This window comes from Oryctolagus cuniculus, chromosome 15 (assembly GCF_964237555.1).
Source record: "Oryctolagus cuniculus chromosome 15, mOryCun1.1, whole genome shotgun sequence".
Taxonomy (NCBI): Eukaryota; Metazoa; Chordata; class Mammalia; order Lagomorpha; family Leporidae; genus Oryctolagus; species Oryctolagus cuniculus.
The window spans coordinates 61,862,779-61,875,560 of NC_091446.1; the positions used below are offsets into that span (position 1 = coordinate 61,862,779).

A 12,782-nucleotide genomic window follows, 5' to 3' on the forward strand; every position below is an offset into this window, starting at 1 on the left:
GTGTCCCATAGAAAAGATAACCTCCGCACTGACTGCTGCGTGTCTGGAAGGACACCCACGCTCAAGGCTCTCTTGTCTGCAGGCCCAGGAAATGACCTACACTCTGCATCTCATGTCGACACTGGCCAGCGAGGACCACACTTGGAGTAACAAGGGCCTGATCTGACTCTCAGCTTTGTCTCCAGGAATGTGGAGAATTGGAATGAGCTCACAGGGGAGGAGGCGATGCTTAACCAAAAGCCGTGACCTCACTGTGGTTGGACTCCTGGCACAGCGGCAGGCTAATGGGAGGCATGGGGGCCTGGCCTCTCGCCTCAGAACAGCCACAGCCACAACGCTGAGGCTCATGAGGGTCTGGGTGGGCCAACGTGAGAAAGACTGCCCACTGCTTTCAGTCCTGCAGAGCAAACCCTCCTGGTGGGAAGCACCGTATTTAACATGGGACGTGAACTTGACCTAGTAGGTAGTCCTATCGGAGAGCACTTCTCTCCAAAGCAGAGGTCCTCAAACCTCAGTGTGCCAGTCAGTAAACATTGTGCACCCACTGTGTGTGGGCAGAGGCTCCCATACCGGGTATGGCAGAGACCGAGACAGGCAAAAAATCCCTCCTCCGGAGATGTTTTATTCTGGCTAGAGTGGACAGACCACAAGCAGTAGACATGACAAGTAAGCAGAAGCACATGTTAGATGATGAGCACGTTGGGGACAAGGACAAGGCGAGCAGGTTAAGGGAGGCCGAGGCGCTGGGGAAGGAATGGAGCAGACGTTGCCAGGGTGCTCAGGGCGGCCTTGATTTGAGCAAAGACCTGCAGGGAGTAAGGGAGTTGGCCACTGGGGTTCAGGGAACAGCTGGAAGCCAGTGAGCCTGAGAGCTAACAGGGGCAGCTGACACCAGGCCCTGAAGAGCACTGAGAGAGAGCCATTGCAGGACATGCGCCAGGGCTGCTGCGTGGAAGGTTACAGGATCCTGAGGTGCAGAGGCCTGGGTCCTGGCTAGAGCCTGGTTTACTGGGGCTCAGATAGGCCTGGGAATCTACATCGTGCCAGGCCCCCCGGTGACAGATTCTCCCGTATATGGTGCAGGGCTGCAGCACTACCTTTGGCTCGTCCTCGTTGTTTTCCATGGCCCGGCTGCTGCAGATTTGGATGCATGAGCACAGGGTAGCACAGGCCCCAGCTGGCTCCCGGCTAAGGCTTCTTCATTCATTAGTCATGATTTGTCCTCGGAGGCCCGAAACAGAGCCTGCAAAGACTCCGTAACGATGAAGACGGGATGAATGGCAAGCTGTCACTCTTCCATTCCCACAGGACTGGGTCTCCCATTCACCTCCCCTGTGCTACAGGCATGTGCAGCTCGAAGCTCTGCATCGCCCAGAAAGTGCTTGGGTCCCTGCAGCCATGTGGGAGACCCAGACAGACCTCCAGGCTCCTGGTTTCTGCCGGGGACTTGCCCTGGTCTTCAAACCAATGGATGAAAGAGCTCTCCCTCTCCTCTCTCTTTCGAATAAATAAATCTTTAAACACACACACATACACACACACCCCAAGGCAGAGTGGCAGTGGCCATTTTCTCGGGGTGAGTGCAACCCACTGGCCCTGAGAACGCTCAGTTGCCACAGGCGAGCCTCGCCGGCTTTCCTACCCAGCAGCCCTGAGTCCCGCTCTTCTCCCAGGCCCACCCTTCCTGGCCTCATCTCTCCCAGGGCTCTGCCAGGGCCTTCTGGGGTGGCTGCCAACCCTTGCCTGCCTGGAACAGCTCCAGGCCCCAGGACTGACCGGCTTACTCAGAAGGGACAGGTATATTTCACATGAAGAGCGGCTTCAAAGCAGAGCTCTGGGGTCCAGCATGGTGTCTTGGGGCGAATCCCAGTGGCAACCGTCTCATGCCCTACACTGAACCTCATCATCCCGCCCTCCTGCAACATAACCGGACCAGCCCAGGGAACTCGTGCCCAGGAAGGAACAGTCACACAGAGCTTTCTTGGTCATTCGGCCTTTGGAAAGAATCACTTAAAGAACATCAAGCCACTCAACTCCCAAGAGCCTCAGAGTTTTACACCCAAGGCTCTTTGGACCCTGAGCCTCAAAGCCCCCAGCTGAGTCTACTGACCTGTGACTGTGTCGTGAGCCTTACCCCACGCTAAATAAGGCTTCATCCCCTGCACTGAAAGCCCCGCCCCAAATTGGACCCTAGCACCTCAATCCCAACTCTGACAACTTGGAAAACCATCCGTGCAGAACACGCCCTCCTGCGGGAAGAGTAGGATCAGCTGTGCCGAGCCAGGGGGCGACCCGGGGCGTGCACAGGGCCCTGTGTAGGTGGGAGTTGGGGAGAGCAGCAGCCAGAGGCCAGGCTAAGCCCCAAGGCAGTCACAGTGCTAGCCTGGCTGTCCTAAGAGAGCACAGAAGCTCCAGACAGGCCTGCTAGGGATCCCTGCTTCAGCCCCCTCACTGGCCTTCTGGTGGGGGAGAAGGGGTGTATCCAGAGCACAAAGCCAGCTAGGATTGTCCCAGGGGTTCAGGGAGGTGGTAACTGTAACCTGTTTAAGACACTGAACTCTCTCTGTGCCTTCAAATACAAATAATACTGTGTCTGGCCTAAAGCTCAAGGCAAACTCAAGTTGGCCTCTCAGGTATAAAAAAGCAAGACCTGGAGATAGGTGTTTTAGTGTAGCAGTTCAGACCCGCTGGGAACACTTGCCTGGGTTTGAGTCCTGGTTACCCTTCCTGTTCTAGCTTCCTGCTAATGCATACCCTGAGAGGCAGCAGGGGATGGTTCAAGTGCCGGCCACCCACATGGGAGACCCAGACCGAGCTCCTGACTCCTGGCTTTGGCTTGGTTCTGCCCTGGCTCCTGGGAGCATTTGGAGAGTGAAGCAGTGGATGGACACTGTCCCTCACCTCTCAGGTAAATGAAAATTGAAATTTTTAAAATAAAGGAGCACCAGACTTTAACCTTGAACCCCAAACAGTGATTCTCTAACTGTAGTGTGCATCAGAACCACCTGAGGGCTTGTGAAGACAGTGTTTTCTGATTCTGTAGTGGGGGTTGGGTCTAGACATCTGCACCTGCCTAGCGCCCCTGTGGTCCCTGTGCTGCTGGCCCAAAGACTTCTCTTTGGGAACCGTGGACCCAGAGGACCGAATTACTAGGGTTGTGATTTCTGGCACAGGGAAGGGAGAAATGTGCAGACACTGGGCCTCTTCATCCTCTCCCAGGTGCACACTCCCCTGGGCTGATGTTTGGCTATTCTGGGCATGCATCAACCTGCTTGGTTGCTCCTGCATTCACAGTGAATACAAGTGGCACCCCAATGTCACTTAACATACTTTTAGGGGCAGGGGTGGTGGTGCTGGGGTTAAGCTGCTGCTTGGGACACCTGTATCCCATATCGGAGGGCCTGGTGAGTCCTTGTTACTCAGCTTCCAATCCAGCTTCCTGCTAGTGTGATCCTAGCAAGCAGCAGGTGATGGCTCCCCTGCTGAGGTCCCTGTCACCCATATGGGAGACCTGGATGGAGTTCCGGGTTCCTGGCTTCAGCCTAGTCTAGCTCTGCCATTGTGGGAATTTGGGAAATTATCGACAGATGGAGTATCTCTCTCTCTCTTCCAAATACACTTTAACAAAAATAATTTTAAACAAAATATATTTTTAAAATTTTAATTAACACATAATACAGAGTACTTCAAAAATTCATGGAAAGTGGAATTAAAAGAGAATTTTTTAAAGATTTGTTTATTTATTTCTTTGAGAGGTAAAGCTACAGAGAGAGAGGCAGAGGCAGAGAGTGTGGTCTTCCATCCGCTGGTTCACTCCCCAGATGGCTGCAACAGTAGGAGCTGAGCTGATGATCCAAAGCCAGGAACGAGGAGCCAGAAGCTTGTTCCAGGTCTCCCACGTGGGTGCAGGGGCCCAAGGACTTGGGCCATCTTTCACTGCTTTCTCAGGCCACAGCAGAGAGCTGGATCGGAAGTGGAGCAGCTGGACATGAACCAGCGCCCGTATGGGATACCAGCGCTTCAGGTAGAGGCTTAGTTCAGCCCCTAGAACTTTCTTTTGGTGCAAAAAAAATTGTGAAACCCACGCCTAAGAGAGGTCATCTAAAAGTTCATGGAAACGGGTATTATGAATACAACCAGGCATAGATTTCACCAAAAGAAACTTTCTCTTTTAATCCTCTTTCCCATGGACTTTTTAGAGTGTCCTTGTACATACTGATGGCACCGTGTGACATCTTACTATATGAATATGATGGACGTGATCAGAGCAGGGCCACTGGCACACCCACCACCTGTGACACTGAGAACTGCTCTGCCCAAATCACCTTTCCTCATGCTTTCGCCAAGAGAGGTGCCCCTCTGCACAGGGGGCTGGTGTGGTACCCAGGCCACAGGAGGTCTGTGCAGTGAGAATTAATCCAACACCAAGCAGGCAGGTGAAACCAACGGTCTTTATTGCAGAGGGAAGCTAAAGGACTCACTCACTCCGTGAGCTCTGATTCAGGGGCTCCTCGGCCCAAGCTCCCCCACGAGGCAAGGGTGAACTCTCCAAGCAGAGAAGAAAGCAATTCTCAGAGGCAGCCCTGGGAGGCAAGGGGCCTGAGGTGAGCACCTGGGGAGCAGGCAGCTTGGCATGCAGGAGACAGTGGGAAAGACAGGTGCAGAGGGCAGGGAAAGCTCCCCCCTCCCCTCCCGGTGACGGGGCTCACTCCCTTCCCTGGGAATGCCATCAGATCTAAGGCCAAGCGTCTCCCAGGGCTGGGTTAGGGAGGGGCTGACACAGACTCAGTCAGATCCCTGGAGGAGTCAGGGATAGAACTGAGAGCCTTCTCCTGCCACTCGGAGGACATCGCTTCCCAAACTATAAAGTGCTTGTAGGAGTCATCTGGGGACCTTGGTAAAATGCAGACTCAGAGTCAGGAGGGCTGGGGTGGGGCCCAAGACCCTGCATTCCCAACAAGCCCCCAGGTGACACAGATGCTGCAGCTGGTGACAGGCTACACTTGGAGCTGCAAGGCTCTGGCCATGCACTGCCTTGGTGCACACTAGGAAAGTGCCGCTCCTCCCAGCAAGGAGGACACAGGATGTCCCCCAACAGCCCTGGCCAGACTGGGCAGCCCTGGAGATCTTTTCTTGACCGCCGCACCCTGAAAACCCTTTCCCCAGAGTCTGGCCACCCAGGCCCCGGGATACGAGAAGAGGGAACAGGCTCTCTGCTGCAGAGCCAAGAGACAGGAGCCCCAGGAGGAAAGGAGCCTGGGGGCGGTCTGAGAGGAGGTCTGAGCACAGAACAGCTTAACTCAGGAGCAGTAAAGAGGTCCCACAGGACGCAGGGTTTGGGTGGCCTGGCTTTGTCCCAAGTCCCAGGGCCTGAGAAGCTCACACAGAGGTGCCAGCTGGCCCCACTAATGAGAAGGTGGGAGGTAGATACCTAAGAAATCAAGAAATCAAGGGGTCTGCCGGGCACAGGTGCTTCCAGAAAGCAGGAGTGCCAGGTCCCCTCCTGGCGGGACCAGCCGTCCCTGATAGCCTCCCAGTTTCAGCCCCACATCCCAGGAAGCTCCTGGTCCCTGGTAGGCTGGCTGGCTGGCCACTCCACTGCCTGGCCACATCCAAGGCCTTGAAAGGACTAGGTAGGTCACCAGGGCTCTGGGAGTGGCCCATAGAGTCTTCTGCCTGCACATGGCTGTGACCAGACAGCCAGGCTGCTGCCAGAGGGACCATGGTCACAGGTGCAGTGATTCACAGACACAGCAAACCGCCGTCTTCTCTCTGGGCCGCCTCTCCTGCGGCTCAGCTGTGAGTACTGGGTACCCATGCTGGCACACACCAGTCACACTCCAGGGAGGAGTGGAACCCGCACAGCTTCCGACCCCACGGCTTTCTTAATCAGGAGGAAGGACAGAGCTGCCCTGCCGTGCTCCCCAGTGTCCCGGCCGGACGCAGCAGGCCCCTCCATAACTGTTCTCGTGTTCAGGCTCCTGCAGGTCCAGGGAACCCTGGGCTGAGGATGGGCACTGTTCTCAGGAAGGAATACATAGATGGGGACTGTCTTCTACTCTCCCAGGGGGCACCTGGCTCTCAGCGCTAGGAAGGAGGCCTCAAGCCCACAGGGCCCAGGAAGCGCTCAGCAACACTCATCTGTGAGCTCCGAGATGCAGACAGCATGGAGGTGACGGCACCACGGCCTGCCCAAGAGACCTCCAAGCAGGCAACAGCTCCACCCCAACACCCATTTCCCCAGCAGCAAGGCTCAGGGGGACGGCGGGGTGCCCAAGTTTGCACAGCAGCCATGAGGGCCCAACCAGCTGCAGCCCTCTCGCTGACCCCGCCTGCGGCACTCCAGGGCCCACTACTGCCCTAAGCTACCCTGGGCCCGCGGCACCCTCCCAGCACGCAGAATCGGCCTCCTTTGGGCCTGCGGGAAGCCCTCCCCACAGTGGGGCAGGCCAGAGGCCGCTGTCCCTTGCCGGGCGGGCACAAGGAGAGTGGCCTAGGGCGGGGGAGCCCGGGCGCCCTCCGGGGACATGAGCAGGTCGAACTTGATGAGAGGCGGGGCGATGACGCGCACCTCCGCGCTGAGCGGGTTGAAGCGCAGGTTGACGCAGCGCAAGGCCGGCATGGCCGCCAGCTTCTCCACCGGCACATCTGCGGGGGAGAGAAGGACAGGTTAGACGGGCGGGGCTGCGCAGGCACAGGCGGGAAGCAGGACGCAGGGGCGAGGAGACGTGCAGCATACGGAAATCCAGATTCCAGCTGTCATCCACTCAGCTTGTGTAAAGATACAGGGGCACCACCCCAAACTCAGCAAAGACGCCCCACTCTGACAAACGTAAAGTAAGCAACGATGCAACCAGAGCAAGCTCCTGAAAGGAACAGGCAGTACAGCCCCGGTCCGTGACGGGCAGGTGTGAGCAGGGCCACCTCGCGACCTCCACCATGCCCCTGTCCCCGGAGTCCTGCCAGGGAAAGGCCAAGTGCCTGGCGCTGCACCGGCCTGGGGATTTCCCACGGTGGACTGGGATCGTGCACAGTGAGCATCACGGGCACACAAACATCTACCTTCCGTGTTAATTCTGATCACGCAGCCAGTGTGCTACTTCATTTCTCCACTGCATAATTATTACCGCTGCTTCCAACTGAGTCCACGGGGACATCCAAAAAGCACACAAATACCCAGCTCCTCGCCCACTCTCTGCACCCACAGGCCCTAGGCCTGGCATCCACCGATGGTGCCCCCCTAAACTGATCTTCCTCATGCCCCAGCAGGCCCTCAGCCCCTACTGTGAACTGGAGTCTTCTCCCCACTCCCAGGCACCTGTTGACTACCAGTGCAGACTCCCCACTTTCTAAAGATTCACAGCTCATGGCTGTGTTTCTCTTGGTCCTCAAGCTGCCCCAGCCGTGGCCATAAACAATCTGCTCCTGTCTTCCGCCTGCCCCCAGGGTTCTGGATACACTTCCCAGCAGTGCATTCTGGGGTGTGCTTCCTCACCTACTGGCAGGTCGCATCCGGAGCCTTCCTGCCCTGGCCCTGGAATCAGTCGTTTTTCCAAGAAGCGTTGGCTCCTCTCAGTGTGGAGGGCACAGTCCCCGCACAAGGCCCTGTGCATGGCCACTCCATTGCCCGCGTGGGTGTGTACACACAACCTCTCACTGTGCTCCAGAATTGCTGTCCCTCCATACCACCCCATCAAGGGCTTTCCACACGGGCTGCCTGGCCCTGCCAGGCCCCACCCCAGGCAGACAGACCCCCAGCCTTCACTAAGGTTTCCCAGGCTCTTCCCTTCGCATGCCTGGAGCCCTGGGGAGGGCCCCTCTCCTCTGGGCTTGGTAACTGGGATGTAGGAACTCCCCAGCTCCCCCCGGGAGAAGGGGAAGGGCAGTCATCAGCTCAGGACAATGCCTCATGGGTATGTGCACACTCGGGTTTGTACAGTGCTTCCTGGTTAATCCTCCCCTAGCCATGGGGGCCGAGCAGCACAGGTGAGGAAGCTGAGGCTCGGCCAAGCCCCATCTCAAGGGCACACAGCTCTTCAGAAGCAGGGCCAGGGCCCAGGTTTGCTGCCTCCTGGTTCCCAGCACGCCCCACAATACCCAGAGGTGGGCAGGGGAGGAGAGGAGGCACCTGAAGGGCTTTAAACCTGAGCCCACAGGTGGCTTCACACCCAGGGGAGCTCCCTGGGGCCTCTTCTCGCCAGGCCTGTCAGCCCACAAGATTCCTGGCAAAGTGGAAATGTGCAGGAGTCTGGGTCAATTTTGTTGATGACAGTGGTTTTCTAGATAATGTGGGTTGATTGCCTGCTGACTAAAAGCTTCCTTATCTGAGTGCTATTATTATCTCCATCTTCTAGGTGAGGACTGATGGAGTGCAGAGAAACTAAGTAACTTGTCCAAGGACACACAGCCAGCAAGTGCTGCAGCCAGGCTAGGAAGCCAGGCTGGCTGACTCCCAACCCGAACCCTTCAGGCCACCTCCTACACAGCCTTCCAGTCTGGAATATCCACCCCCCTCCCAAGCTAGAACCCTCCAAAAGATCCCTAGTTAAGGGAGACAGAAAATGGTCTTCCTGCGGGGCTTCCTGGGACCTAACAGGGGTGTCTGTCTTGCCCTGATCATGAGACTCATAGCCCCCTGGGCCACGCAGCCAGGAGCAGACACACACACACACACACACACACACACACCCCGCCAACATCACCTGCAAAGGAAGCCGGTGGGGGTGGGGGCAGGCACAGGGCAGGCATCACAGGCTCTCCAGGCCCTGTAAGGTCCCCATAACAAGCACTTCCTTGCTGACCTGCCCTGATAGAAAGGGCTTCCTGGAGATGGTCTCATTGCTTCCAGAACCTTCCATGCTTCCTTATTCTGCTCTGAGTCACAGGGCAAAATAAACAGCACTTCTAAGGCCCACAGCCCAGCCAATACCATCACCTTCTTTAGGCAAATGCGCCCAGATTCTTCACTTCCATGTAATAATCTTCTGGAACAATGGGGTGGGCAATGGGGTGATGGTGGGCAACGAGGTGATGGTTAGTTGTGGGAGCTTTGGAATCAGAAGGCAAAGCCTGGCTTTTCTAGCAGCAGACTGTGTGGCCCTAGACGGGGTCTCTGAACCTCTCACATGTAGGAGGCGGCCCGCTGCCAACACTGCAAGGAGGGCACAAGGATCAACAAGATGCCTGCACACAGAATGCAGCTCAATACCCCAGAACACACATCAACAAATCTCAGTCCTGGCTCCCCATTGCTAGTCTGGAGCCTGCAGCAGTTGAGTCCCGCCCTGGGTCTGCGAGGACAAGCCCCCGGAGCTGAGGCAGCTTCATATCAGCCTGAGCTCACGGCCGAGACGGCCTGGTGGTCAGATCACGTGGAACCACAGCAGCTGCAACTCCCAGAGCCCCTCACCCCTACTCACAGAAGATCAGAAGCCCCAGGTTTGGCCTCTCCAGAAAGAGGTTCACGTTCACAGGCTGCTGGCCAGAGGCTGTCTAGGTCATGGCAGACAGACAGGAGGGCAGGAGCCGGGAAGGCTCTGCAAGTTGAGGGACCTGAGGCACAGCAGGAGGCACTGTTCCCCCGGGTCCCCCGGCACTAGGTGGCGGCACTGGTGCTGAGCTGCAGAGAGGAGCAAGGCCGACAGGCAGCCAGATCCCTCACACACCCAGCCTCTCAGCTGCATACAAGCAGGGCTCCGAGTGTGGGGTCCAGTCCCCAGCCTTGCCCCATGCGACACAGCAGGAATACTGGTTACTAGGCAGCCAGTGGAGCTGGTCACTACCTACCTACCTATTGGGCACTCGGGAAGCACTGGACAGGTGAGAAGGTGGGCATGAGTCGGCAGGAGGGGATGGGAGAGTCCCATGTCCAAGGCAAACTTGGGGCCCCGGGGAGGTAAGAAGCAGAGGCAAGGCTGTTTCCAGAAGGCAGGCTAGCGCCTCAGCCCAGCACTTGCGTGCCTCCTGCAGCATGCCCCAGCGCTCATTCAGATGCACGCTGCATACTGGGTGTGGGAACTGAAGCAGGGGTTGCCTTTCCCCTACCAAGAATGGCTGGGAAGAAAAGCACAGATTCCTTGGAATCCTGACCTTGCCAGATCAGCAGTTGCACAGCAGCATGGGCAGAAGCCATTCCTCTGCCCTGATGGGTGTCTAGATGCCACCGCAGCTGGCTTTTCAAAGGGAAAGTCTTTCCTGGGGTATCCACCTCCATGGGCCACAGGAGGAAACCAAAGTGCAGGGGGCTCCAGCCCTGAGGCCTGTGCTAGATGGTTTCTCGCAAGGACCCACTGTGCACATCAGGACACTGAACCTCATGTCCTCGGGGCCCAAGGTTGCCAAGCCAGGACGTGGTAGAGACAGGACAGTTCCTGATCCCCAAGCCCATGCTCCATCCTGCAGCACAGAGAGGCAAAGCCATGGCCACACCCATCTGCTGGCGCTGGCCCTCGGCCCCCAGAAGGCAATCACAACAGGCAGGTTTTGCCAAACACCTCAGTACAGGTTGCACCCTGGGCTGAGAGTGTCCTAACCTCAATTGTTGAGACACTTCCCCAGAGCTGCTCAGTCACACCAGCTCCCCCATCTGCCACCACGCCTGGTACTGCCTCAGTTTCTCCAAGGAGCTGAACTGGAGCGGGGTTTGCTTAGGACCCTTCTCACTCTGGACTCTGACTACACCACCCCCTAGCCAGGGAGACCACTGCCACTGGTTTGCTGGGTACAGCACGAAGACCTGCTGCAGGCAGCCACGGAGCAAATCCCTGAGACTCCAGGCACAGTGGGAGCTGCGCTGCTCGGGTCTCCACCTGCACTTGTGTGCCCAGCATCCTCTGAGCCACCTGGTAAAGGACAGTGACAGTGATGGGGACTAGCCATGCCTGTTCCCCTGATTTCACTGCCAAAGTCACTTGGACAGCTTAGCAGCAGGAGCAATGGAGCCTTCAGATCATGTCAAAGCTGGAAGAATGAACAAACCAGAGCAGGCAAGCTAGCAAGCAATCACCCAAGAAGCCAGCTGGGAATTTCTAGACAAAGCTGAAAGATCATTTATGTTCAAGGCATCCTGCCTGGAGGGGGAGAAGGTGGAGGGCGGACAGGAGGATGTGAAATGATCTGCATTTGCAGATGAGAGAGGCTAAATTAGCTTCCTCGGGGCCACACAGCAGGTCAGCAGCACTGGTTTCCAAAGCCAGGCCTTTGGACTCTGGCACACCCGGAGAGGAAGTGCCCTGGTCCACGCCTTCGCCCCCACCCACCATGTCCCACTGCTCCTGGGATTCCAGCTCAAAGGCCACCTCTACATGCACTCCCCTTGGATACCTTCCAAAACCCTGACACCACTTTCTGTATCCCACACCACGCTCTGCAGCCTGGACTAGGTTCACCCACTGCTGTAAGCGAGGTGTTCAGCACAGAGGCTCCATGGCTGCTAGATGGAAGTATGGACGAGTGGTCAGCTTTCAACTAGACCGAAAGTTCCTGCAGGCTGGAGCCCACTCTGTGACCACAGCCATTTGGAACCCACTTCCCAGCTTGAGTCACTACATGTGTATTTGCTGGCCAGGGCCAGGCCTCTGAGGACCAGGGTGGTGACAGGACCCTGGCCCCTTGGCACTAGCAATTATCTTAGTATGAAAAGAATGCTGGGGGCTGGCGCTGTGGCTCAGAAGGTTAACGCCCTGGCCTGAAGCACCGGCATCCCATATGGGCTCCTCTTCCGATCCAGCTCTCTGCTATGGCCTGGGATAGCAGTAGAAGATGGCCCAAGTCCTTGGGCCCCTGCACCCATGTGGGGGACCTAGAGGAAGCTCCTGGCTCCAGGCTTCGGATCAGTGCAGCTCCGGCCATTGCATCTAGGGAGTGAACCAACAGATGGAAGACCTCTCTCTCTGTCTCTACCTCTCTCTGTAACTCTGCCTGTCAAATAAATAAAATAAATCTTTTAAAGAAAAAAAAAAAAAAAAGAGAAAAGAATGCTGAGCAAAACCGAACCACGTCTCAGCATCTAGAAGTAATCACTGCTAATGTGTTGGTACATGGCCTGTCCAACTTAAAAACTTTTTAAAGATTAATTAATTTGAAAGGCACAGTTATAAAGACAGAGAGAGAAATTGTCCATCTGCTGGTTCACTCCCCAAATGGCTAAAATGACTGGGACTGGGCCAGGCCAAAGCCAGGAGCCTGGAACTTCATTGGGGTCTGGTAGGGGCCCAAATGGTTGGGCCATCTTCTGATGCCTTCCCAGGCATGTTAGCAGGGAGCTGGATTGGAAGTGGAGCAGCCAGGACATGAACCAGCACTCATATGGAATGCCAATATCACAGGTAGCAGCTTAACCCATTGTACCACAATGCTGGCCCTTAAAACTATTTTTGTAAACTTATTTTTATTTGAGAAGCAGAGAGGGGGAGGGGAGGGAGATCCCATTGGCTAGTTTACTCCCCAAATGTCCATAACTACCAGAGGGGCCAAAGCTAGAACCAGGAACCCAATCCAGGTCTCTCATGCAGGTGGCAGAAACCCAATCACTTGAGCCAGCATGGCTGCCTCCTAGGGTGCACATTAGCAGGAAGCTGGATCAGAAGCAGAGGAGCCAGGACTCAAACCAGGCTCTCCAACATGGGGTGTGGGCATCCCAAGCAGCGGCTTAACCTGCTGTGCCACAAAGCCTGCCAGTTAATGAGCTTGTGTGTGTGTGTGCACACACACAATCTTCCACATATGCTTCAAAATGGCCGCAACATACTTTCTGCATGGCATGCCGCGTCTTTCAAGTGCAT

General features: G+C 56.3%; 1 protein-coding gene across 3 annotated transcripts in view; it reads right to left on the reverse strand.

Annotated features, from left to right (window-relative positions):
- Positions 1–3,647: 3,647 nt before the first annotated feature.
- Positions 3,648–12,782, reverse strand: part of LRRC20 (leucine rich repeat containing 20) — a 71,485-nt gene continuing 62,350 nt past the window's right edge. The window contains exons 5-6 of one of the 3 annotated variants that reach the window (XM_070057788.1): positions 6,572–6,648; positions 3,648–3,962 (exon numbers count right to left, since the gene is read on the reverse strand). In XM_070057788.1, coding sequence (XP_069913889.1) covers positions 3,945–3,962; positions 6,572–6,648 — 95 coding nt within the window. In that variant the 3' untranslated portion in view covers positions 3,648–3,944. Of the gene's footprint in view, positions 3,963–4,437; positions 6,649–12,782 lie in introns of those variants that run through there. The other 2 variants (XM_070057789.1, XM_008270009.4) reach the window with 2 other exon arrangements.